Raw genomic sequence first — 25,882 nt, 5'->3', positions numbered from 1 at the left:
TCATTTGATTCTAAATCTGAGAACATTTCGTAATTATAGTAGTAACATTATTGTGTTTATAGGACATTACATAAATAAAGGTGTTTTTCCTGTTGCCATATTACCTGTTGGACACTGATAATGAGATGTCCATTATACATTTTAAAGAAATCTTCTTTTATAAAGTAGTCCTACTTTAGAGAATGGCTTGAAATTTTTTTTTCATTGTTATTATAGGATTGGTTGTTTTTTATGTTCCAAGAAATGTAAGTGGGAAATAATTATTGAAAGTAATAACTTGAATTATTTTCGTAAGTACTATTTGATTCTTCTACTAAACAAAGAAATTAATAATTTTAAAGAAGGTACTTTCAGAATCCCCTTCAAATATGTAAGCGGTATAATTGTCTAAGCCTGTTAAAATCTTAAGCACTGTCATGATTTTGAAAGGGAACAAAAGTGTTATCAGGATTTTATTATATAGACACTTGTATTATAATATTACATAGAAAAGATAATTTCCTTAAAACTTAATAAAACTGATTAATTTTGGGTTCAGGTGATTTTGGGGTTTGGTTTGTTTTGGTTTTGCTTTGTATAGTTGACTGTTTAGTTAATTTTATGATCTCAAGACAATGTCTTAATCCCTCTTTTTCTTTTTTCTTTTGTGTTCCTTAAAGATTAGAAAGAGGCTTAGAATTTGTTAACACTGCTAGTCTGTGTTAATATACCAAAAGTAATGGATAAATGAATTACTTTTTACTATAAGTAAGCATGATTGATCTACATGTACTCAAATAGCATTTTTCAGAGCAATATCAGAGGGAAGAAAAGAAATAGAAGAATCATTTGTTCAGTGCAGTATTATTCTGTTAAACGTCTCTTTGTTTTTCCTTGTGTTAAGCAACAGAATCATTTTCTGATTCAGAAGGTCTCACGTGGCACAGGAATCACTGGCCTGGCTAAAGACCCATATGATGTTATTTTAAGTTTCTGTATTCAAAAGTTATTTTAATAATTGGAGTGTTTTTCAAATTTGAAGATAATGCTAATCTATAAGGAATTAATTTCTTGAAATTGGAATTAAATCCGGTTTTAACTGTGAATGAAATTTTATCAGCTTAATTTGACATTTGTCTGTATATTAAAACTGTCATTTTGATGATGAATAGTCTGCTAGCCAGAAATTTCCCACTACCGTTATTCTAATGAAAATCATTGAATGAAGATACATTTTAAATATATTTTTGATAGGTTTCTTTCTTTTGGGATTTCAGCAAAGAAACAAGTTTGATTTTTGGTTTAGGTTATAGTGTTTTCAACCTTTTTTCTTTCAATTTTATTGAAATATAATTGATATATAACAGTATCTTCAAACTTAAATGATAGCTTATGTTTTCCTTCTTCAGATGCTGTGCCACTTTTCCTGAGGCTTCTCCATTCACCCCATCAAAATGTCTGTGAGCAAGCAGTGTGGGCATTGGGAAATATCATAGGTTTGTCTAAAACTTGTAATACTAGTCCAACAATCGTCATTATCATGTACTATGTAATAAAAATGACTAGTAGTAGTTGAAAAGAAATTTGCCTTTTTTAGTATTAGTTTTTATGAACTAGTTTACAGAAATTACAGCTGTTTAAGTATAAACCCATAGTAAACAGAATGAACATTTTTGTTGCTTGTGATACCATTATATCTCTTTGTATATAGTCAACTCTTAATTATTTGAATAACTATGAAATATGTATGTGATTTAGGTATTTTTCTCTTTCCCCTTTATTATGTTCGTCCATTTTATTCCTCAACTCTCTTACTATCCTAGGAAATAATAAGAAAAAAGGAGGCGGCAAAACTTAAACCAAAATTTTTCTCTATAATAGCAGTTCTGAGAAGAATCTAAATTGAAATTTTTTTATCTCTTGTGGATTTTAGTGCAATGAAATATAGTAATGTTATCCACTATCATCATGAGGTCATCATCATACATGTGGTATCTGTACCTTATAGGCAGTCTCATTAAATGTTGACCACCATGATTGCCATACCTTCAAGTTTTTTCTGATAAATAACTGTAGGAAGAATAATTAAAGACAATTCCAATATTTCAAGAATTTGTTTTTTAACTACAGCCTAACTTTACCCAAACTCAAAAATTCAAAAATCTATCCTCCAGTGGAGAATGGAAACAATCTGGGGTCTGAACTGTATTGTGTACCATGATGTTAAAAGTTATTTTTGCCACAGATGTTTTAATTTTTGCATGGAAGTAATCAGTTTTGCTCTCATATACCTCCTCTTTATTACCCTTTTGGGGGCCAAGATGGAAGGTAAGGTATGGTTAGTGCTCCACAATTGTAAGTTTTCAAATGGGAGAATTTCCCTGTAAACTGTTCTTGGCATATGGTATATTACTCTTAGGAATGCTATCATTTGTATATCCAGAGTCCCTCACTTTTATACCAAATTGTAGATTTAGAACTATTAATACAACATCTTGATCTTTGGCTTTTAATTCCAGTGATATTATAGAATTAATTAGAATACATGGATGCAAAAAGAACAAGCATCTTCAAATACCACAGTGCAGGGCAAAGTGTTTTCACTTACGGATCGTAATACTTTAGTGTGGCTTTCATACTACAAATTACAGTGGTGCTCTAGATAGAGGAAATTAAATTTGACACTTTTCTCTAGGGCAGTGATTCTCAAACTCTAAGGGCTTGTTAAAACAGAATCCTGGACCCACAGAGTTTCTGTTTCAGCAGATTTGGGATAGGGCCCCCAAATCACTATGGGAACCACTGATCTAGGGGTATTGGTTCCCTCTCCCCTGCCTCTTTGAGACATAGTTTCTATGTTTATAGAGTAATTTATAGTTAATACTCACTATGCTTTGATATTAGATCATCAGTTTACATTCTACAGATATTTTCTCTGTAATGGTATTTCAATATATCTCTTTTTATAACATGAAAGTTTCTTTTAGAGTACCATTGAGAGAGAAGAGAAAAAGCAACAATTCTGTGTTCACAAAGTACTTTAAAGCCTTACTGAGGCTTTTAGATGGTGTAAAAACATTTTAGGGTGAACAGCATATAAACCTGAATACATGAATAATGTGCAAAAAATCTTAGTACCTTATCTTGCTTCTCTTGGCTCAAAGACCTAAAATGTGAACTAGGTTATTATTGTCTAAAACTTTCACATAAAACGAAATAGTGTACTTGGTTCAAATACAGGAAGTAGCATATTGAACCCAGTGCTTTACGTTTTCTGAATTGCCTATTGTATTGAGTTAATAAATCCTTCTTCCTACAGGTGACGGGCCACAGTGTAGAGATTATGTCATAAGTCTTGGAGTTGTGAAACCTTTACTTTCCTTCATAAGTCCATCTATTCCTATAACATTCTTAAGAAATGTTACTTGGGTTATGGTCAACTTATGTCGCCACAAAGACCCACCACCCCCAATGGAAACCATTCAGGAGGTAACAAGTATTTTTGTTTTTGTTTTCTTTTAAAGTAAAGTAGATATCATTATGTGTATATTTTTATCTGTGTATATTTTTAAATCTATATATTTCTCTCTTCAGATTCTTCCAGCTCTTTGTGTTTTAATTCATCACACAGACGTAAATGTGAGTAAACGCTTCCCATCATATATTTTTATATGTATATATGGTTAGGGCTTGTCCCTGTGACATAGGGGAGAAAATGACATTATGTCAGTGTACTCTATCAAATTTTTTCATTTCAGGAGCTGCAATACATAGTTTGGTATTTTATATTTTCTCTGTGTTTACCCATATCACAATATGTAATTTCAGTGAAGAAATCAAGCCTGTTATTTTGGTCTGGGCAGTAATGTATGTGCATATATTATATATTAGTGTTGTGAAAACCGACACTGGAAGTTTTTAAAGTTGCCAGTTAGTAATCTCTCTCACTAAGATTTTATCTTTGATTGTTCATGAGCTTTTTATGAAAGCTTACTTTGACAACTGGCCATTGAGAGAACACCTATACCTAGTGGTATTATTTTTCAAAAGGTAAAAAAGAAATATTTTTGCCTTTATGCATGGGTTTGTATTCATATACCATTCTTACTCCAAACCATGAATATCAGTTGGTCTGTAATTTCATTTTTACTCTGTTAATTCATTTATAGTGACTTTGGTAATGGCTTCACTTGGTGTGGAGATAATTCTTGAGTATACAAACAAAAAGGAGAAAAATCAGTGCAGGCTAGATTTTAAACATAGTAAATATATACTACTCATATTTATTAACACAGAGCAAAGGAGAAAGCAACTCAGGAAGTATGAATGAGTGGGAAACTGCCGTAACTCCTTATAAATTCAGTCTGGCCTTCAAGAGCTAGGAATATAATGGGTAAAAGAAGATCACATGGATAAAACGCTTAGTAACAATTAGAACCTTGTGTAGGTCTTCAAAAACACAGTTTTGTATGATCAGTGTCTGACAAGCTGCTTCATTCCTTCACAGTTTCTAGGGTATTAATACCCTTTTGCCAGGATCTCTGTAAAGATATGGAACAAATTAAAGTTAGAATTATACTACATCAAGCAGTGACATAATGTGCTTGATACTCATTAGATGAACATTATCTTTGTCCTAAAGATATTTTTTCTAGCTCCAGATAGTCTAGGGTGCTTAAAAAACAAACAAGCAAAAAATACACACATGTAAACAAATTTTGGTTTTGGCTTATTATAGCCAAATTCTTTGATTAAATTACAGTTTTTTGTATTTTACTTTTATTAAAAGATTTCCAAGAAAGATTAATCTCAACGTTTATAACGCTTCTGGAAAACTAGACATCTTGGTTGACCTTATTCAGAGATGTGTTCTTTCCACTTGTTTATTACCCCAATCCATTTGACATTTAACTCCATTTTTCTTGCTCTTGATATATCTTGAATTTCTCAAGCCAGTTTGCCTTGTTCTTTTTTAGTAGCATTAGTAATACTGTTTACTAAACAATAATGTTTACTAAACATGAAATCTTCTTAGGTTAACACTTAGGAGCAAGTTCTTAAATCAGGCCGTCAAAGAAATAAAAAAAATAAAATAAACTGCTTCCACAAACCATACGTGAAAACATTGAAATTACACTCTAGTTGTAATTAGTAAACTTATCATAGACTTAACTTTGCTGACGCAAAAAGTGCATATGAGATCAGGTCTGATTTAAATTGTGATTTTGATGTGAGCATATTAATGACATGTTTAGTATTGGGCCTTTTAAAAAAATATATCTGGATTTTACATACAGTCATGCACAAGTAACTTGAAGTTTTTTTGCCTGTATCTACAAATTTTGGCAAAAAAAAAAGTTACTTTTGTAAGTTGAAATTTAGTTGTCTCACATATTTTGATACCACTTTATGTGTGTGAATTTTTCATTTGGTGTCTTCTTTTTACGTTAAAAATATCCATAGTGCTTTCTTGAATTTCTGAAAGGAAAAACGGCAAAGTGCTATTTTCTTCTAGGAGCTTCTTGGATGTTTTAAACATATCATTGATTGAGAATTTAAAGGTTTCAGACTTTTCTGGTTTGTCTTTTGACACAGTGTTCATATTCCAGAAAGGCTTTCGGAAGTAAAGTTTCAGGCACAATTATTTATTACTGTGTCTTTGTCAATAATTGTATTATTTAGCAGTTTAACAGTTGTTTGTCATTCTTCGTTTTGGCCATAACTTCTAATTAGGACTTCATATACAAAGAAAGAAGAAACACAATGGCCTGTTGTACTTTGAAATATAATCATTATAAGTTAATTACAGAGGCTTTTTTTTTTTTAAAGTACTTTTGGCAGCTGATGTAAATTATAGTTTTGTTTGGTTGTTTTTTTTGGGGTTTTTTGTTTGTTGTTTTTTAACTAGAACATGTTTTTTGATTATAGGTCTCACAAGTTGACCTATGGTTGCTTTTAATGTCTTGATCTGCAGCTGTGGGAGATTTCTATTTGGGAAGTTGCCTCTGGTTTTATAAGGCAAAGCAAACTGGTTGAAAAAGATGAAAGTACTGTAATCCTAATACTGGAGTATTGGCTTTAGACCTACCAACACGGTATTGATGTGAGAACACCTTGAATATATTCACCTAGCCCAGATGTTTTGAACCACCGTGTATGTTGGATACATATACTCTTTCCAGCTACATGCATTTATCACAATGTCCTTGGACCTAGTACCCCTCAATCTGAGCATTTGGGAAGGAGAATGTCTTTTTCTCATATTTTATGTGCTATGTAGTGTGTTTGTATCTATGGGTTAAGAGTGGATACCAATCTGTGAACAAGATCATAATTAACCTAAATATGGCTAGAAGATGCACACACTTGTTAGAGACATTCATAGACGATGATGCTTAGTATAAGAGAGAAGATTGATTCCAGTGAATTTAGGTGAGAGAAAAGGGAAGAAAGAAGATAGTAGAACAATCATAGGTTAGTCCATATGGTTAAGAATTTTTGAAATGAGAAAATATTCAAAGGCTATTTGAATTTTTTTTATTCATTAGATATTGGTAGATACGGTCTGGGCCCTCTCTTACCTTACTGATGCTGGCAACGAACAGATACAGATGGTAATAGACTCTGGAATAGTCCCTCATTTGGTTCCTCTGCTCAGCCACCAGGAAGTTAAGGTTCAGGTGAGTTTTTTATTGATAAAAACATGTCACTGTTTGCTTTAAGTGTGACATTTGCACATGTGTAATGTCAATAGTGTGAAGTATTTTTTTAGCCTAATAACAACATATCTGCGATGAAAAGAGTGAGTTATTATATCCCCATTTTAAAGATGGAGAAAATGAGATAGATTACTACAAGAAACCCCCCCCCCAAAAAAAAAAGCCACGTTGACTTTTTCGTAAATTACTGATTTCTAATGTAGACCAGGGCAGTTCATATAGCAACTTGGGTAGCATCTGAAACAAGTACTGATTATTTTTCCTACTTTTCCAATTTTTCTTCTTCCACTCTCCTGCTCCTTCCCCCACCCCCTTCCCCCCAACAGCTGTCCTTTTTTATTCTCCTTCACTGCACCTGGCAAGTTTAGTTAATGCTTAGCTTCACTGGCACTGTGATAAAGGCTTTGTACTGAAATGTGCTGCTTAGGGGCTTCCTAAATTGTCTTCTCTCAGTTATTTAAAATCTTTTTCTTTAATTTTGTTTTGTTTTATTATTTAAAAATCCTTCCATATAAATATTTATCCCAAAGAATCCGCATCTAGAAAGAGCCAAAAAAGAGAAGGTGAGAAGTTCACACAAATATTATAAGCAAACTACTACTATAAGTCAAACTACGGTGGTAAAGGGAGATGCAGCAAGCAGCAAGCTCTCCCTTTCCTTCTGAGGTAAATTGCATGCTTTAATCTTAGAATGACTAAGAGCTTATAAAGCACAATAATAGCATAAGGAAAACTGTTAACCTGATTCACTATTTCTCAACCATGGCTGGACAATAAAATCAGCTGTGGGAAGCCTAAAGAAAAAAAATTAGTGTATTTCACTTGCTCTACTCCTAGAAATTCTGTTTCAGTAAATCTGGATATTTCCTAGAAACGTGGGCTTTAAAAAGTTCTTTAGGTTATATTCATGTACTGTCAAAATGGAGACCCACTGCTATAAAATTTAAAGCACTTAAAAGAGGGAACACTTAGCTAAATTCAGAAGAATTGATTCAGAAGAATTGATTAATAGAATAATTTGTCATTTAGGGTTATTTGTGGTTTATTTTAAATATTCCTACTAGATTCTTATGAAGTTTGCATTTCTTTAGTGTGGTACCTATGTCTTGGTATAGGTTTTTGGTTTGCATTTTGGTTTTGTTTTTTCAGAATGCATCTTCAGTTTTAATACTGGACTTTATTGAGAAAATAGGGCTTGGACTTTCACTTGAGCCAACTCTCAAGGAAAGTTAATGTTCTGTACTTTGCCTGGTAACTAATAGATTTTTTAAAACTTTTTCAACTTTCATGCCATAATTTAGGAACCTAGAAAGAATAATGTAATGAACTATATAGGTTTCCTCTATATCTCTACTTCCCCACCAAATTATTTTGACACATATTCCAGATATTGTCTAATTTCACCCAGGTTGCATCTCTAAAAAGTAAGGCTATTTTTTTTAACATATTCACAATACCATCAGAGCACTTTAGGAAACCGTAATGTTAAAATCCAATCAGTATCCGAATTTTCCTTATTGCCTCATTTTTGTTTTCCTTTTCACAATTTGACCAAATCAGTATTCAAACAAGGTCAACACATTGCATGTGGTAGCTATGTCTTTATGTTTCTGTTACTCTACAACTTTCTTCTTTTTTTCTTTCCCCTGTTAAATTTATTTGTTAAAGAAGCTAGGCCATTACAAAACGTTTTTGAAAGAAGTTGAACAAGACCTAAATCAGTGGAGAGACATCCATGTTCGTGGATTGGAAGATTCAGTATTAGGATGGCAGTGCTTCCCAAATTTATCGACAGATTAAATGCAATTCCTGTTAAAATCCATATGGAAATGCAATGGACCCAGAAATAGCCAAAACAATCTTGAAAAAAAACCAGGTTTGGGGACTTCTCACTTCAAAACTTGACTACAAAGCTAGAGAAAACAAAACCTTGTGATTCTAGCATAAGGATAGACATATTGATCAGTGAAGTAGAATCAAGAGTCTAGAAATAAACTTACACATTTATGATCAATTGATTTTCAACAAGGGTGCAAGAAAATTCAGTGAGCAAAGAATAGTCTTTTCAGCAAATGGTACTGAGGCTACTGGATATCCATATGTAAAAGAATGAAGTTGGGGGCTTCCCTGGTGGCGCAGTGGTTGAGAGTCCACCTGTCGATGCAGGGGACACGGGTTCGTGCCCCGGTCTGGGAAGATCCCACGTGCCGCGGAGCGGCTGGGCCCGTGAGCCATGGCCACTGAGCCTGCACATCCGGAGCCTGTGCTCCGCAGCGGGAGAGGCCACAACAGTGAGAGGCCTGCGTACCAGCAAAAAAAAAAAAACAAACAAAAAAAAAATCAAAAACGAATGAAGTTGGAGCCCTACTTCACACCATATTTTTAAAAAATTAACTCAAAATGAATCAAACAGCTTAATGTAACATTCAGAAGTATAAACCTCTTAGAAGAAAACACAGGCATAAATCTTCATAACCTCAGATTAGGCAGTAGTTTCTTAGATATGACACCACAAGCAACTAAGGAAAAAATAGATAAATTGGACTTCCAAAATTGAAAACTAAGGAAACCATCAAGAAAGTGAAAAGACAACCTACAGAATGGAAGAGAATGTTTGCAAATCATGTATATGAAGAGGTATTAGTGTTCCAAAATACATAAAGAACTCTTGAGGGCTTCCCTGGTGGCACAGTGGTTGAGAGTCCGCCTGCCGATGCAGGGGACACGGGTTCGTGCCCGGGTCCGGGCAGATCCCACATGCCGGGTAGCGGCTGGGCCTGTGAGCCATGGCCGCTGAGCCTGCGTGTCCAGAGTCTGTGCTCCACAACAGTGAGAGGCCCGCATAACGCAAAAATTAAAAAAAAAAAAAAAAACCAAACTCTTGAAACTCAACAAAAAAAAGTGACAACCCAATATTAATATTTATTTATTTATTTATTTATTTATTTATTTGGTTGTGCTGGGTCTTAGTTGTAGCTGGTGGGCTCCTTAATTGTGGCATGTGGGCTCTTAGTTGCAGCTCGAGGACTCCTTAGTTGTGGCATGTGTGTGGGGTCTAGTTCCCGACCAGGGATCAAACCCAGGCCCCCTGCATTGGGAGCGTGGAATCTTAACCACTGCACCACCAGGGAGGTCCCAGCAACCTAATTTTAAATGATTTAAAAATTTTAATGTTCTCCAAAGAAGACATACAGATGGTCCATAAGCACATACAAACATGTTCAACATATCCTTAGTCATTAAGGCAAAGCAAGTCAAAGCCACAGTGAAGTACAATTTATACCCACCAGGATGGTATAATCAAAAAGACAGTAACAAGTGTTGGCAAGGATGTAGAGAAAGTATAATCCTCATACATTGCTGGTAGGAATGTAAAATGGTACAGCCTCTTTGGAATATAGTTTGACAGTACCTGGACAAGTTAGATGTAGAGCTATTATATGATCCAGCAATTCCATTTCCAGGTATATACCCAAGGGAACTGAAAACATATTCACACAAAAACTTTTGTATTATCTTATTTTCTTTATGGCCATAATTACTATCTAAAATTATCCTTCATACTTACTTGTTTATTGGCTGTTTCCTCTTACAATAATGGAAGCTTCATAGGAGCTGGGTTTGTGTCTGTCCTATTCACTCCTCTGTTCCAAAATCAGTGTCTGACACAACTTGCTCAGAAAGGATAGGTAGGCATGAATGCATAAAGATATCTTTCATAACCAGGGGCTTCCCTGGTGGCGCAGTGGTTAAGAATCTGCCTGCCAATGCAGGGGACACGGGTTCCATCCCTGTTTCGGGAAGATCCCACATGCCGTGGAGCAACTAAGCCTGTGTGCCGCAGCTACTGAGCCTGCACTCTAGAGCCCATGAGCCACAACTACTGAGCCCGCATGACACAACTACTGAAGCCCACGCACCTGGAGCCTGCTCTCCGGACAAGAGAAGCCACCGCAGTGAGAAGCCCACACAGCAACGAAGAGTAGCCCCTGCTCCCTGCAACTAGGGAAAACCCGCACACAGCAGTGAAGTCCCAATGCAGCCAAAAATAAATAAAACAAATTTATATAAAATATGTATATATCTTTCATAGCCTGCATAACATACCTTTGTGGTAATAAGTGATTCATATAGGACAATATCTCATTAAATCTTTTTATGTTTCAGACAGCAGCACTTCGAGCTGTGGGCAACATTGTTACTGGAACTGATGAGCAAACACAAGTAGTTTTGAACTGTGATGCTCTTTCACACTTCCCTGCACTTCTGACACATCCCAAAGAGAAAATTAATAAAGTAAGTATTTTAAAATACTGTTTAATAATTAGCATATAAAGTAGCCATTTTCATTTGCAAAATTAGAGACTCAAGTGTCTTTAATACTGTTTATTAACATAAACTGTCATTTAGACATTAAGAGAAAATATTTTACTCTTTATGACATGGATTGGTGCATGATTTTCTATATATAAAACCGATTGTAAACAGTACACATTTGGCTCTCGGAAATGATGAAATAGAGATAATTGGGTGTTGAATGTTGTATGATTGGAAGATTTTAATACGTAAGTTAAGTAATCTAAGTTTAATATTTTTTAGCTATTTGATAGAGTGTGTGTGCATGTGTGTGTGCTTGTGGAGGCTATGAAAAGGGGGCACTGACTGGTGATGCTGACGTTGGAGTGCATCTGAGGCTGTTGTAGAAATACGTGGGTTGTTGATTACAACATTGCCGATGATTATAACCCAAGAACAGCTCACCTAAGTAGCCTAGCACCCTAAAATCTCTAACAGGTTCATTAAACATGATCCTGTGATCTGATCCAAAAGAGCCTACTGCACACTAGGAGTAAAACTTGTTTACTACTTTTTTAAAATAGAGAAAATGTTTCCCTTTAGTAAATTCATATGTTTAATAAGTTTATTAACTTTGGTAAATTATAGCAATATCCTACATAGGACATTAGGCAGATATTTTGTCTTATTTCATTCTGTGTTTTTAGTATGCATTTATTGTCTGAAAAAAAATGACTTGTAATCATCTTGGTAGAAGTAGCACATTGTGGTGTAAAGGGTAGCATAAAAAGATCATTAAGGTAGTAAAGCAGTCAAACATCTGGTTCCACTTTAACTCTTGAGAGAGATGGTGCAATGAATGACTATTACAAATAGGTATACTAAAACAATCCACTATTTCAGTTTTTGTGTTTCCATTATCATGAATAATTGAGAGATTTATCTACTTTGGCTACAACTCAGTCAGAACAGAAGAGAGAATAAAGCATGCTATGTGAGGAGGATGCTGAATCTCCTTTACAATTGTTTTAGGATTTGTATTTGTATTGCAGCTCATCAGTTCCTTAGTATTTGTTCAGCCAAGCTTCTTTTGAGTCTTAGTGTTTGGGAACATTGTTTTCAAGAAATTTTTAGAAGGGCTAGTTCATTATAACTTAGACTAGGGTCATTAGCAATTTGTCCAAAGAAAAATATGGAATGGGGATAGAGGAATTCAGATTCCTAAATTTTTTATTACGGAACATACTCCATAAAATCATTTGGACGTTGTAGTGAATGTGCTTTTTCCTAGTTCAGCTGCAGATTTTATTTTTTAATGAGAAATATTGAAAGGGTCTTGTTCTACAGGAAGCAGTGTGGTTCCTCTCTAACATCACCGCAGGAAATCAGCAGCAGGTTCAGGCAGTAATTGATGCCAATCTTGTACCAATGATAATACACCTTTTGGATAAGGTAAGAAAGTCATCTTGTATGTATCTGTGTAAGAGGAAAAGAATTATGTGAATATATACTTTTCTGTTTAATTACAACCTATACAAAGGCATGAGTAGTACAGTAAAACAGTATTAATATTAAAACTTTCAAGCAGTTTTTATATACAGGAAATAGTTCCTTTTAGAAACCCCGGGCCCTTTTTCTATATCATTCTTTTATCAAAATTACCATTATCCTGAAGTTTATTAAAAATTCATATTACTACTACTGACTATAAATGCTTACATATTGTACCAAGCACTTTACATATATTACTTTATTTCTTTATTACTGTAACTCTGTGAGGTTAAGAATTATTCCCATTTGACAGATGAAGAAACTATGGTATAGACAAATAAATTGCCCAAGATCAAACAGCAACTAAGTGTGCTGTTTTAATCATACACCATATCATTGCATGCTTACCTTAAAGTTTGGGAAAGAGACAGTTTAAAGTGTCCAGTCACAGCATGAGGGTTTTTTTCTCGACACTGATCTGTTAATTAAAGAGAGGATATCTTGATCTTTTCTTCCATGTTTCCTACAAACTGGTAGTAGAGACTAATTTCCTATAAACTGGTAGATCGGGTTCAATTTTTAGGCAGAAATATTTAATGCACTAATGATTCACCTGAGGGAGAAACATTCTATCTGTTTGTCCTACATTTAGTGATATTTAGATTAAGTCAGCTCAGATGTTATCAGCCTGTTCCAGCCAATTATTATAAAGTTATTCATCATTCTTTCACATAATGGTTTTTCGGCAGTCATAATGATCATTACCTAGATCACTTATTATGCTAGGAACTGCAGAATGATGCCTGTAATTCTGCCATTCTTTATGTATTAGCCATGATTCTTCAATAAAGAAGAAAAAAGAGCTTTTCCTTATCAACTGTTGGTTTACTTTAAAATATATTTCTTATAGGAAAGGCAAGACAAATGTTTGATTCTTGCTCATTATCACTCAGTTTTTAGAATGACATGGTTCCCTTATGACCTCAAAAGGAGATGAGTGTAAAGTTTTTAGTGTCATTAAGGAAATTATGGATTTACATATGTGAATATTTTTTATATAAGTTTTAGTCCTTTGTAGTTAGTTATTCTTTCTGATGTTCAGGTTGTCCCTGACCAATGGGAACCTCTTAAATTTGGTGCCTGTGTCTTTTTTACATCACTGCAGTAGTTTTTGAGCGCTTTCTACCTTTTGGATGCGATATGATTCCTAGGCTTACCTTGTATATTTTCTGATCTACACCTGGAATTAACTATTTTCCAGGGTGTCCTGGTTCCTTTTTGTAGCAAATGGTATTTAAAGATCATAGTTCAGGTACTAAGGATGATCATTGCTACAAGGTTGTCATGGTATCTAGGCTTGAATGAACAAAATAGGTGGTAATTTTTTTTTTTTAAGAAAGTGAAAAATATGCATATTGTAATTTTATGAACATGAGGTTCATAAAAAACAAATCATGAATGAAAGGAAGCTATCAGATATTACTGGGTATTTAAGGTAGCAGTGTTTTTATTTTTACTTCTTCGATTTTATATTTTATCTCTTTTATGCTGGAAATCTTCCAAAAACACGAACATAATTATTTGAGTTATATATTGAGATATATAATATAAAATCAAAATAACAAGACTACATTGACACTAACAACATGATTACTCCGCTTTTGAGATTTCCTTGAGGACTTTTTTGTCTTTAGGATGTATTCCATCAATGGTGTACTTAAAAATAATGTCACTTGAAATAATTCCTGTATGTGTGGTTAACATATTCAACTTGATATACAGTTAAGTTATTTCTGTTTGTATTTTATTTGGGGGAATTACTTTAGGTTTTGGGTTTTTTTTGTTTTTTTTTTGTTGTTGTTTTTGGCCGCACTGTGTGGCTTGTGGGATCTTAGTTCGCTGACCAGGGATTGAACCTGGGCCCCTCAGCAGTGAGAGCGTGGAGTCCTAACCACTGGACCACCAGGGAATTCCCTTGTTTTTTATTTTGTTTTGGTTATATGAAGCATTTATAGTTTCCAAGTAAAAATATGTACTTTGTTTTCAAGGTATATACACAAAGGTCTAACTTCTGTTCCTGTCCATTCCTCCCTGTTCTTTCCCTTCCTTTACAGATGATCATTTTTATTAGTTTTTGGTTTATTCGTCTATTGTTTATACTTTAAATATAAGGAAATGCCTATGTAAAGTGTTTCTCCATGTTTTTTGCCAGGTTGTATTTAGGATTACTGGATCTACAAATAGACATATATGTAAATTTGCTATATAATGCCCGTCCACTTCTAGAAAGATTGTCCCGTTTTACACTCCTACCAGTCTTACCAACACATATTTGGGATTTCTCAATCTGATAAATAAGAGTAGATATCCCACTGCAGTTTTTCTTCTTTTATTGAAGTATAATTGATTTACAATGTTGTGTTAATTCACTGCAGTTTTAATTTTCATTCTTATTTACATATTTTTTTCTTAATACATCCTAAGCATTTTTCCAAGTTGCTAGTCATCTTAACATTAGTGGCTGGTTATTATTTTATTCTTTAGATTTGCTGTAATTAGTTATTCCTCTGTTGTTTAAGTTGCTTTTACTTTCTGACTCTTACGTGCTGCTAAGACATTATATGGAAAGATAATATTACTTTGTTTTGAATTATTTGCTTGGTAAATTCTGAAAGGTGAGATTACTAAATCATATATATGACTTTTAAAATAATTTTAAAATTTATTTTATCAATTTATATTTGAAAGACAATATATGAGGATAATGTCTTTATGACAGTCTCATTAATGGTGGGTATTTTCATTTTTAAAACTTTATGTGTTTAAAAGGATACCTTACCCTTGACATTTCTTTGATTAAAGTACAATTGTACATTTCCTTTTATTTTTTTTTGACTGATTTTATTTTATCATTGACTTCATTAATCTGATATTACTGAACAGCAATATCAAGTCAGTTTGTTGCTGGAAAAGTTCACAAAAAGGAATCTCCGTTTGTTTAGGGTAATTTGAGTTCAAAGCCTTATCTTTATTATATGTATATAGAAAGGCTAGAAGAAAACCTAGGGGAATAAGCAGTTGAAAAATCATTTCAGAAAACACCTTTTCCAGTTTACCCTATATTGCAATTTGTATCCTTTACTTTGCTTTTACAGGGAGATTTTGGCACTCAGAAAGAAGCCGCATGGGCCATAAGTAACTTAACAATTAGCGGAAGGAAAGATCAAGTAAGTTCAGCTCTTACTTAACTTCTCAAAACTGATAAAATAACAGTACTACTAATTCTAAGATTTAGATTTTAGTAAATCATAATTTAAGATAACATATGCAAGATAACAGGCATTCTGTGATATATAAAAGTGTCACCTTGACTTCCTTTAGTTATATATCATAGATGTGAAGTGTTTTCTTTCCAGCTTCTTGGCCTACAAGAATTTTCTAATACGTGGTAAGATGAAGCGCTTACGGTCAGGGTTGATTTTTTTGTTTGTTTTTTTAACAGTGTTAAGAAAAAAACGAGACTTTTTAGGTTAATAGGGCAGAATGAAACTGCCTCACAGATTCTCCTTAAAATGGACAACAACAAAAATTATCTGTCAGCAAACCAAACAAGGAACTAAACTCAACCAAAAAGCTGGGACTAAGAACTAGAGTAAACAATGTGAGGTGCCTAGGGCATAAAATGTAAAGTGACACTTACTCTCATAGTTGTGCAGGTGACAAAGCTTAACATTGTGCCAACTGGTGAAAGAAAATGAGTTTTAAAGGTCCTAGATATGGGGGACTTCCCTGGTGGTCCAGTGGTAAAGAATCCTCCTTACAATGCAGGGGACACGGGTTCGATGTACTACAACTACACGATGTAGTTGCACTACAACTACTGAGCTCATGCACTTCAATTAGAGAGCCTGCTGCAAACTCTGAGCCCGCGCACTCTGGAACCCGCACGGCACAACTAGAGAAGAGAAAACCCACATACCGCAGCTAAGACCCATGCAGCCAAAACTAAATTAAAAAAAAAAAAAAAAAAAAAGTCCAAGATACGTTTCACAGACAAGTAAAAAAGGATGAATTTGGAGTTGATAATTTTCACAAATAAGGTATAGACTGGTGGTGACCAGTGAATCCACTCAAATATGAATAACAGAGTAGAATATAAATATAATACATGGAAATAACTAAATAAAAAAATGATAGAAGAATATTCTGCAAATTTTATGGAGCCAATAGAATAGCAAATTGAGAGGTGGCCAGGTATATATGAGTGCTAAATGTTATAGCAAAGAGTTACAGGATGCTCTCAAATTGAACAGTTGTAGTTTTAAAAAAATAATCATCCAGCCTCTTAACTGATTTCATAATTTCTTAATGTTAGAAAAGATCTCTGAAGGAGATACTCCTTATGGCAAAGAAATGTGTCATATGAAGTTGAGTGAGTCCTTCATTTTCACTTCAGTTTTTTTTTCTAAGTTCATGAAAAATAAGCATACTACATTAAAAAGAAAAGAAGGTTAGATTAATGTAGTCTAACTTAACATGTGAGAGGTGAGGTCATATTTCCATATTCAAGATTTTAAAGTCAAGATTATTCCAGTGAGGACTTCCCTGGTGGTGCCATGGTTAAGAATCCGCCTGCCAATGCAGGGGACATGGATTCGAGCCCTGGTCCGGGAAGATCCCACATAACATGGAGCAGCTAAGCCCATGCGCCACAACTACTGAGCCTGCGCTCTAGAGCCCGTGAGCCACAACTACTGAGCCCGGGTGCTACAACTACTGAAGCCCGTGTGCCTAGAGCCTGTGCTCCACAACAAGAGAAGCCTGCACACCGCAACTAGAGAAAGCCCACACACAGCAACGAAGACCCAACACAGCCAAATAAATAAATGAATAAATAGTAATGAAAATTTTTTAAAAAATTATTCCAGTGAGATAATAGGGTGCACGAATGAAGTTCACTTAACACTTATCATGGTATTTTCATTCTTCAGGTGGCCTACCTAATCCAACAAAATGTTATCCCACCTTTTTGCAATTTGCTGACTGTAAAAGATGCACAAGTTGTGCAAGTAGTACTCGATGGACTAAGTAATATATTAAAAATGGCTGAAGATGAGGCAGAAACCATAGCCAATCTTATAGAAGAATGTGGAGGTAAGTTTATTATAAGCGATTGATATTCCACATTTTAATGTTCTTTTTGTAACTACTTTTATTTTCTAACTAATATAGCACTTCTGTATTTTTCTGTCTTAGATAATCAAGTAACAGAATGAAGTAAATACTGTATTCTATATGTATAGTCCTGCTCAGCTTCTTGCATATGCTTAGGTAACTGAATTGTTGCCATATATCGAACAAGCACTGTGCTAAATAAGGTACTGGGGAGACAGTGGTAAACAAGACACAGTCCTTGCCCTCAAGGCATGTAGTCTAGTCATGGAGATAAATATGAACTGATTTAATGTGCTAATTACCCTAATAGAAATGTACAACAAAAGGAAATACCCTAGTCCATCCTGGAAGAAGCAGGAACTGACACCTGAGCTGGATTTTGAGAGATGAATAAGGGTTGATAACGTAAAAAGGGATGAAAGGTGTTCCAGGCAGAAATAACACCATGAGCCAAGTCTGAGGTGAGAAATAGCATTCAGCAAATTATAAGTAGTTTAGTGTTGCTGAATCACAAAATATGAGGTAGAAACTGCCAAAAGATAAGGCTGTAGACTTAGCCATTGAGCAGGCCCCTGCAGTCGTAGAAGCTTTGTAGCACAGCAAATACTTTAGGGCAGTGGTTCCCAAATCTGGCAGTGTACCAGAGCCACCAGGAAGGTAAACAACATGTCTTGGCTTTCAACCCTTAGGATTAACATGCAGACAGAACATGGAAGTCTCAGATGTGGCTGTGGAATAACATGTAAATGATATCAACCTGGATAAGCATAAAAGTAAAGATCTTTCTGATAGAAGTTGAGAAGTAAATGAAAGAAGGGAGAGGTAACTAAGAGTAGTACAATCAGTATCTTCAGCTTCCTTAGTAGAGTTCAGAGGCTTGAAAATTAATAAGTAAGTATTTTTAAAGTTAGTAAAGTGACAGAACAACAACAAAAAATGCATAACTATTAAGTTGGGAACAGGACATGGGGAATACTGTTAGGGAAATAATTAGGAAGGGAGTACCAGAAAAATTAAAAGCAGGAATTGTTAAAAAATTTTCTTACTTGTGTGTTTTCTTTTACCATATAAACATTTTAAGTACTAAAAATTTATTTTTATATATTAAAATAAAAATATAGATCTTGAGCATTGCCTACTTCACTGGAGGCGAGCCCTAGGAATATTTATCTTATAAACTTCCCAAAGGATTCTGCTGTAGGATATGACAAGCCATTGGAAGATTTTACCTAGTGAATTGATGTGTTTAAATGGAGCCATGGATATTAGGGGAATGGAACCATTAGAGACAAGCAGGAAACCACCTAGGTGGTTTCCATATATTGTGGTGAGGCCACAATAAATGAAGGCAGTGATAATAGAGAAAAAGGGGAGATGACAAGATTCAAGAAATGGATAGACTTTAAGGTTTTTGAGATTTTATTATAGAGTATTGAGGGTAAGGGGAACTTATTTGTCTCTCAGATTTCAAACTGTTGTTGATTATCACCAATAAGAATACAGTATAATAAACAGTGTAAATGAAGAATGACAAATAACAAATTGTGTTTTGGATAGTTTGAGTTTTAGGTACCTGTGAAATATCCTTGTGGAATTATCATACATGCCATGTTTAAGATTTTCAACACCTGAAGCTCAGAAAAGAAATGAAGCCATAGTCCTCAGTCCACTACATAAGTCCTCAGCCTATATGTAGTAGTTAAACTTTTTCATGGAGGGGGGCCCCATAAAGAGTGTGAAAAGTGAGAAACATGCCCATAACAACTTCCTCCACTTAAAGAATAGATAAAGGAAGAACACTCATGAAAGGGCAATTTCACTTTAATTCAGAGGCCTTAAAATAAATTATTACTCCTATAAAAGCAAAACAATATCCAGTTTGCATATCAATAGGTTACATTTATATATTCTGCCTATGATTTAATAAATTTATTAATATTTACAGGGAAAATTCCCTTTTCCCCTGAAATACTGTGGTTGATCTTGATCATTTTTCATTATACTTTAATAGCTGTCTTAACATTCATATTTATTAATCACAAGTACTTAAAAGTTTTTTTCCAAAATGCTCACTAGAAAAACTTGGCAGATGCTACAAAGTAGAAAGAATTTGCTTTTAACTTTTTTTTTCCTTGCATCTTTGGGGTGTGTGTGTGTGTGTGTGTGTGTCCATGGCACATGGCTTGGGGATGTTGGGGGGTGTGTGTGTGTGTGTGTCCATGGCACATGGCTTGTGGGATGTCAGTTCCCCAAGCCCAGAGTCCTACCCACCTGTGTGTGTGTGTGTGTGTGTTTGTGTGTGTGTCCATGGCACATGGCTTGGGGATGTTGGGGTGTGTGTGTGTGTGTGTGTGTGTGTGTGTGTGTGTGTGTGTGTCCGTGGCACATGGCTTGTGGGATGTCAGTTCCCCAAGCCCAGAGTCCTACCCACCTGGCTATCTCCCAGCTTTTAACTTTTCTTTTTTTTTCTTGCGGTACGCGGGCCTCTCACTGCTCTGGCCCCTCTCGCCGTGGAGCACAGGCTCCGGACGTGCAGTCTCAGCGGCCACGGCTTACGGGCCCAGCTGCTCCGCAGCACGTAGGATCCTCCCAGACCAGGGCACGAACCCATGTCCCCTGCATTGGCAGGTGGACCCCCAACCACTGCGCCACCAGGGAAGCCCAGCTTTTAACTTTTAACAAAGCAATTTTACATGTTATTACTCTTTATAAACACTGATGTGTATAGTTATTCTGCTAAGTAGATAGATGTCTCATTGCTTATGTTTATATGTAGTTAGACACTCAGATAATTTTTTAAGGTAAATATGCTATATCTTTGTGCATAAAACCTTTTTATTTATAAGATTCACCTTTAGAATTGATTCCTCAAAATTGGATTTTGGGGCTTCCCTGGTGGCGCAGTGGTTGAGAGTCCGCCTGCCGATGCAGGGGACACAGGTTCATGCCCCGGTCCAGGAGGATCCCACGTGCCGCGGAGCAGCTGGGCCCGTGAGCCGTGGCCGCTGGGCCTGCGCGTCCGGAGCCTGTGCTCCGCAACGGGAGAGGCCACAGCAGTGAGAGGCCCGCGTACCGCAAAGAAAAAAAAAAAAAAAAAAAAATTGGATTTTGTGTTCCCAAGATTATTGTAACTTTTTTGTCACTGCTTTTTAAATATTACCATTATTTCACTTCATAAAATTTCTTACAGGACTGGAGAAAATTGAACAACTTCAAAATCATGAAAATGAAGACATCTACAAATTGGCCTATGAGATCATTGATCAGTTCTTCTCTTCAGATGATGTATTTAATAATTTTATAATTTTCTTAGTTTTATGTATAAACATAAGTCTGGATGAAATGTAAGCTAGGACATATATGTATGTATTTGGGGGGAATGGAATTGAAATAGGTATATGACAGTAATGTTACTTATTTCAGAAGTACAAATATTTCAGTATTTTAAAGTCCTTCAAGGTATTAAAAAGTAGTACTAGCTCTAATGGCAAAAAAAAAAAATAATAATTTTTTGACAGTGGATAAATCAGGCTTTATTTTCCCTTGATGTCTTTATAAACAAAACAGTGAAGCCTAGTATATCCTCTAATAAATCCATTATGACAGTAATTAATCTGTATTTGAATATATTGTCACTGTTATTTTTAGTTGGTGACCAAAAACTAATACAAAGATAACATGAAAAAAATTATCAAGAAATATAAGTATTTCTTATAATAATATATATATTACTATATAATTTAAGGTATAGTCCAGAAGAGTACCTTCAGATTGTCAGTATACGGTAGTTGAAATTAAAGAATTATTTTTAGTATCATCTCTTTGGGAAAGTTAAAATTAAAGCCGTTGTTTCTTAGAAAATTATAGTGATTATAGATAGAACCACCAGTGGACCTCTTGAATGATTTTCTCAACTTTTCAAAAAAAAAAAAAAGGAATGTTATTAAATATTTTGTTAAGCATGCATGATTTGAACATTAACTTGACAGGGACAATACTAAAGAAGAGTTACAGATTATCAAGCTAAGTCCTATTTAGAATATAATACTAGTTGAAAAGCGTACTTTTTAAAAGGTGGTTTTTGTCACATGTCTTAAACTTGGATTTTTAGAAGTCCTAATTGATAATTAGGTATACATAAGGTCTTATGATTTCTGATACTTCAGTGTGCAGGTCTTGTTTACTCTGTTGCATCATGAAAAGAATAATAAAGATGATGTGCCTATCTATAGGAACTACACTATAGGTGCATAATTTTGTGGTATTTCAACCTTTAGATATAAAGCATATAGAAAGAATATTATACATTTTTAGCAGAGCTATTATTTTACTACTTTAAGCTCAAAAGTCATTTGTCTCCAATTGCTATTAGAAGATAAACCAAAGAATACACTTACTCTCCAAAAGTGGTAGCATTACAGTGAGTATACTCTGAGATGTAGGACCATCTCCAATGTATTACTTCTCTTTCATTCTTTCAGAAGATACACGTTTTGCATATTCTCTTAAGTTTCCTCTCCTTTTGGCATCCCTAAAGAAAAGCCTTTATAAATAGTGTTTCAGGTTTCTAAAGGGGTGATAGGACAGTGTTGGCACCCATCATCTCCCATACTTTTTTTAAAAAAATTAATTAATTAATTTACTTTTGGCTGCATTGGGTCTTTGTTGCAGTGCGCGGGTTTCTCATTGCAGTGGCTTCTCTTGTTGTGGAGCACGGGCTCTAGAGCTCAAGCTCAGTAGTTGTGGTATGTGGGCTCTAGAGTGCAGGCTCAGTAGTTGTGGTGCATGGGCTTAGTTGCTCTGTGGCATGTGGGATCTTCTGGGACCAGGGCTCGAACCCATGTCCCCTGCATTGGCAGGCAGATTCTTAGCCACTGTGTCACCAGGGAAGCCCTCCCATACTTTTTAAATGGAAATAGTACTACAGTGCTATTTTTTTTAAACTAATTATCACCTTCTTTTTCCTTTTTTCCCTTAGATTGATGAAGATCCTAGCCTTGTTCCAGAGGCAATACAAGGTGGAACATTTGGTTTCAATTCATCTGCCAATGTACCAACAGAAGGGTTCCAGTTTTAGAAAGATGTTGTGGAAGTTAGGTACAGTGCAGCACTGAGATATATATATATATACACATATATATAAAAAGGTTTGATCCATCAAGCTTGGCTCATGGGATCTGCTGCTGCATTAAATCGGGAAAGAAAATGTGAAGATTTCATTTGGAATCACAGAAAATGCCCAAATGAGGTCAAGATGGCGAGTGGGTGCGAGTGAGAATGAGTGGCAAAATGTAACGAAAACTTTACATGAATGCTTATTTAGGTTGTTCAGAGTAAAAGGGCTACAGGTCACAGATCTTCAGTGCCTGAGGAGGAACATTGACATTATATCAGCTGAGGGGAAAGTGCAGTAATGTCATCTTCAAGCCTTGTAAGCATAAAAGAGAATAGGATGCCCATATAAGTCAAAGGAAAATGAGCCCAGGCCTTGCTATGAAGCAGTGTGTGAATGGACAATGTTGAATGAATGTCTGGCTCAGTGATAGAGAGCCAGGTTCATCTTTGAAATCTAGGGCTCTTCATTCATGAAGCAGACTCCTAGTCCTGGAGTGACTGTGTACGAGAGTATGGTTGTGGTGCTGTATGTGAACGCATGCAAGCTTGATTTGCCTTCAGGGGGCTGATAACAAACCTAGTAAATCATCAAAGTGAGATCATAAGTGTTACTGTACACTGGACATGAAAACAAAGACCAGTTCAGCAGCAGACATTGGTGTACTCTGCAGCCTGTGTTTTCTATTTCCCTTCTTCCCTTTTCCCACCCCTCCTTTTTTCCCCCCCCTTTTTTTGTGGGTTTTTTTTTTTTAAGTTTTTTTTTTTTGTGGGGTTTTTGTTTTGTTTTTAGTTTTTATTTACTTTACCTAGTATGGCTTTTTAGTTGCTTCTCAAGTCAGAAAACTTTCAGGAAGGTTTCCCTGTGCATTTGCACCAGATGAATGTTTGATGCTATGAAAAGCTTTCCATATCATCAAAACGAATTTGTGTAGATTTTTGCATGAAAAAACATCATAAATTTCCCTCAAAATAGACTGTGTTGCAGTACACAAGTTACCATAATAGTATAAAACAGTAAAATGTGCTTTAAAAAGCCATCCTTTTCATTTTCAGAGATAACATAAAGATCTTTGCATGAGGTAAATCTACAGCCTAGTTCATTTTTAGATTTTGTTGAGTCCTGTAAAGAAGAAGAAGAAAAAAGTTTCAGTTGTGGTAGAATACCGTGCTGTGTTTAAATGTTACTTGTTTTCAAACTTTGTTTTCTATGAAAATGATATGGAAACTTCTAAAATGGAATTTGGTGCATATGTACTGCTGAATAAAGACCGATGAAGAGGTTTGAGTAGATGTACAAATCAAGTAATGGTTTGAACACCTTTAATAATAGGCCTAATCTGTTCAGTTGTTTTAGAATCTTTTTATCTTAGATGTAGGCAGCCATGAACAATCTATTTTGAGCCACTTTAGGGAGAAAACTTTGTATTTTTAAAACTTGCATAAAAGTTATGCAAGTGGTTTTTATAAATTGGAATAATACCTCAATTTCGAGGTTATGCACACTAAATTAAATGTGACATAAATTAATTTGTACAAAAAGAACTCTTTATAAGGTGGCTCATTGTAGGAAATCCTGTGCCTTCCCCTTTGAGCACAAGTGTTGCATGAACAACAGTTTGCTATAAGAAACATACCAGATTAGCCACCATTAGCATCTATATCTACTTTGTGTTTAAAAATCAACTGGTAATTCTGAAACACTGTAGAATGGATAAAAATTATTTTGTGATCATAACTCTTTGTTGAACTAGAGTATTTTTGCAGCATTCCTTGTCATCAGAAACATGGTTAAAGTTTAAAACTAGAAGCAGCAGAAAACTAGCTTGTAAAATTTATCCAAGTAGAGTGCAGGCTAGGCTGTCTTGGGGAAATAAACATTAAAACTCAAAGCAATGTTTTACACGGGGCGTGTGTGTGTGCTGTGTGGATTTTTTCATATATTAGTGTAAAGTTAGAGTAACTCAGTGGCTTATGTTTGCTTGTCTTTCATAAGCTTTTGATATAGACCCAACATTACAGAAGGAATTTCTTAAATTATTTAATTTCAGTATAGATGTATTAATATTCTAACTGACTGAATTTGTTCAGGTGACACCATCTTTGCTTCTACTTTCTCCCTGTCCAAACCAAGATTTTGACCTTCTTTCACCCCTCCAGCAAAATGGACTGAGAGAGACAACTTGAGCTATATTTTAAGTATTTCTGTAACTACAACATATGGTTCCAAATAGATTGCATACAAAACATGGTTTTTACAGATGACTTAAGTTACCAGAAGGTGAACATAATAGTACTTTGCATAATTCATGTTTCTTAGTAAACAAAAGCCTGGTTCAAAGTAAGCCAGTGAGGTTATAATAGGCCAAATGATTTTATAGAATAATTTTCTTACAGATGCAGGACTCATGGCAGCTTGCTTATTCAAGGTCTGCAGGAGAATCTGATCTCAGAGAAGGCCCTAAGCTCTCTTTTAAAGGGCTCGACTGATTAAATCAGGCCCACCCATTGTAATCTCCCTTTTGATTGACCCAAAGCCAAACTGATTAGTACCTTAATTATACCTGCAACATCCCTTCCTCTTTGCCTTATACCCTAATCACAGAATGATATCCATCATATTCACGTATCCTGCCAACACTGAGTAAAGGGGATTATAAAGGGTATGTACACCAGGGAATCTTGAGAGCCACCTTAGAGTTCCTATACCACAAAGAAATATGAGTATTTAGAGCTGGAGCAGTTTAGAAGTGATCACCTAATATATTGCAAACTTATTTTTAGATGAAGGTTACCTGTGAGAATCTAATGAAAACTTTGGACCGGCTTCCTTCCAAAATGCATACACATACAGTTTTAGGGGTTCTTTGGGGGTCTGAATTTAAGAATATGAATGAACTGTCCCAGTACCCCGCTTCAGATGATAGAGTTGCAAAGAAGTGACTTGCTCAAGGCCAGACAGCTATTAAAGGCTAGAGAAGACCCAGATTGGGTCTTCTCTCTTCCATACCATTGGAAGCTATGCTTTCAATTACTGTTATAAAACTGAGTTCATTTAAATTTGTGAGCCAATGCAAAAAAATGTTTATGCAGCTTTTCATATCTGAATT

General features: G+C 35.1%; 1 protein-coding gene and 1 non-coding gene across 4 annotated transcripts in view; both read left to right on the top strand.

The window, feature by feature from the left end:
* Window positions 1–24,668, top strand: part of KPNA4 (karyopherin subunit alpha 4) — a 52,033-nt gene extending 27,365 nt beyond the window's left edge. For all 3 annotated transcript variants that reach the window (XM_059064983.2, XM_067033924.1, XM_067033923.1), the window contains 10 exons: window positions 1,389–1,475; window positions 3,299–3,468; window positions 3,574–3,618; window positions 6,528–6,659; window positions 10,866–10,994; window positions 12,342–12,446; window positions 15,641–15,712; window positions 17,477–17,639; window positions 20,851–20,945; window positions 22,639–24,668. In XM_059064983.2, coding sequence (XP_058920966.1) covers window positions 1,389–1,475; window positions 3,299–3,468; window positions 3,574–3,618; window positions 6,528–6,659; window positions 10,866–10,994; window positions 12,342–12,446; window positions 15,641–15,712; window positions 17,477–17,639; window positions 20,851–20,945; window positions 22,639–22,737 — 1,097 coding nt within the window. In that variant the 3' untranslated portion in view covers window positions 22,738–24,668. The remainder of the gene's footprint in view (window positions 1–1,388; window positions 1,476–3,298; window positions 3,469–3,573; window positions 3,619–6,527; window positions 6,660–10,865; window positions 10,995–12,341; window positions 12,447–15,640; window positions 15,713–17,476; window positions 17,640–20,850; window positions 20,946–22,638) is intronic.
* Window positions 11,202–11,525, top strand: LOC131757892 (small Cajal body-specific RNA 7). Its single transcript, XR_009336040.1, has one exon. It is a non-coding gene; the product is annotated as a small Cajal body-specific RNA 7 (non-coding RNA).
* Window positions 24,669–25,882: the final 1,214 nt, after the last annotated feature.

The sequence above is a fragment of the Kogia breviceps genome, chromosome 5 (assembly GCF_026419965.1).
Source record: "Kogia breviceps isolate mKogBre1 chromosome 5, mKogBre1 haplotype 1, whole genome shotgun sequence".
NCBI classification, from domain to species: Eukaryota; Metazoa; Chordata; class Mammalia; order Artiodactyla; family Physeteridae; genus Kogia; species Kogia breviceps.
Note: the sequence above shows the minus strand (reverse complement) of the source record. Positions and strands in the feature narration are given on the sequence as shown.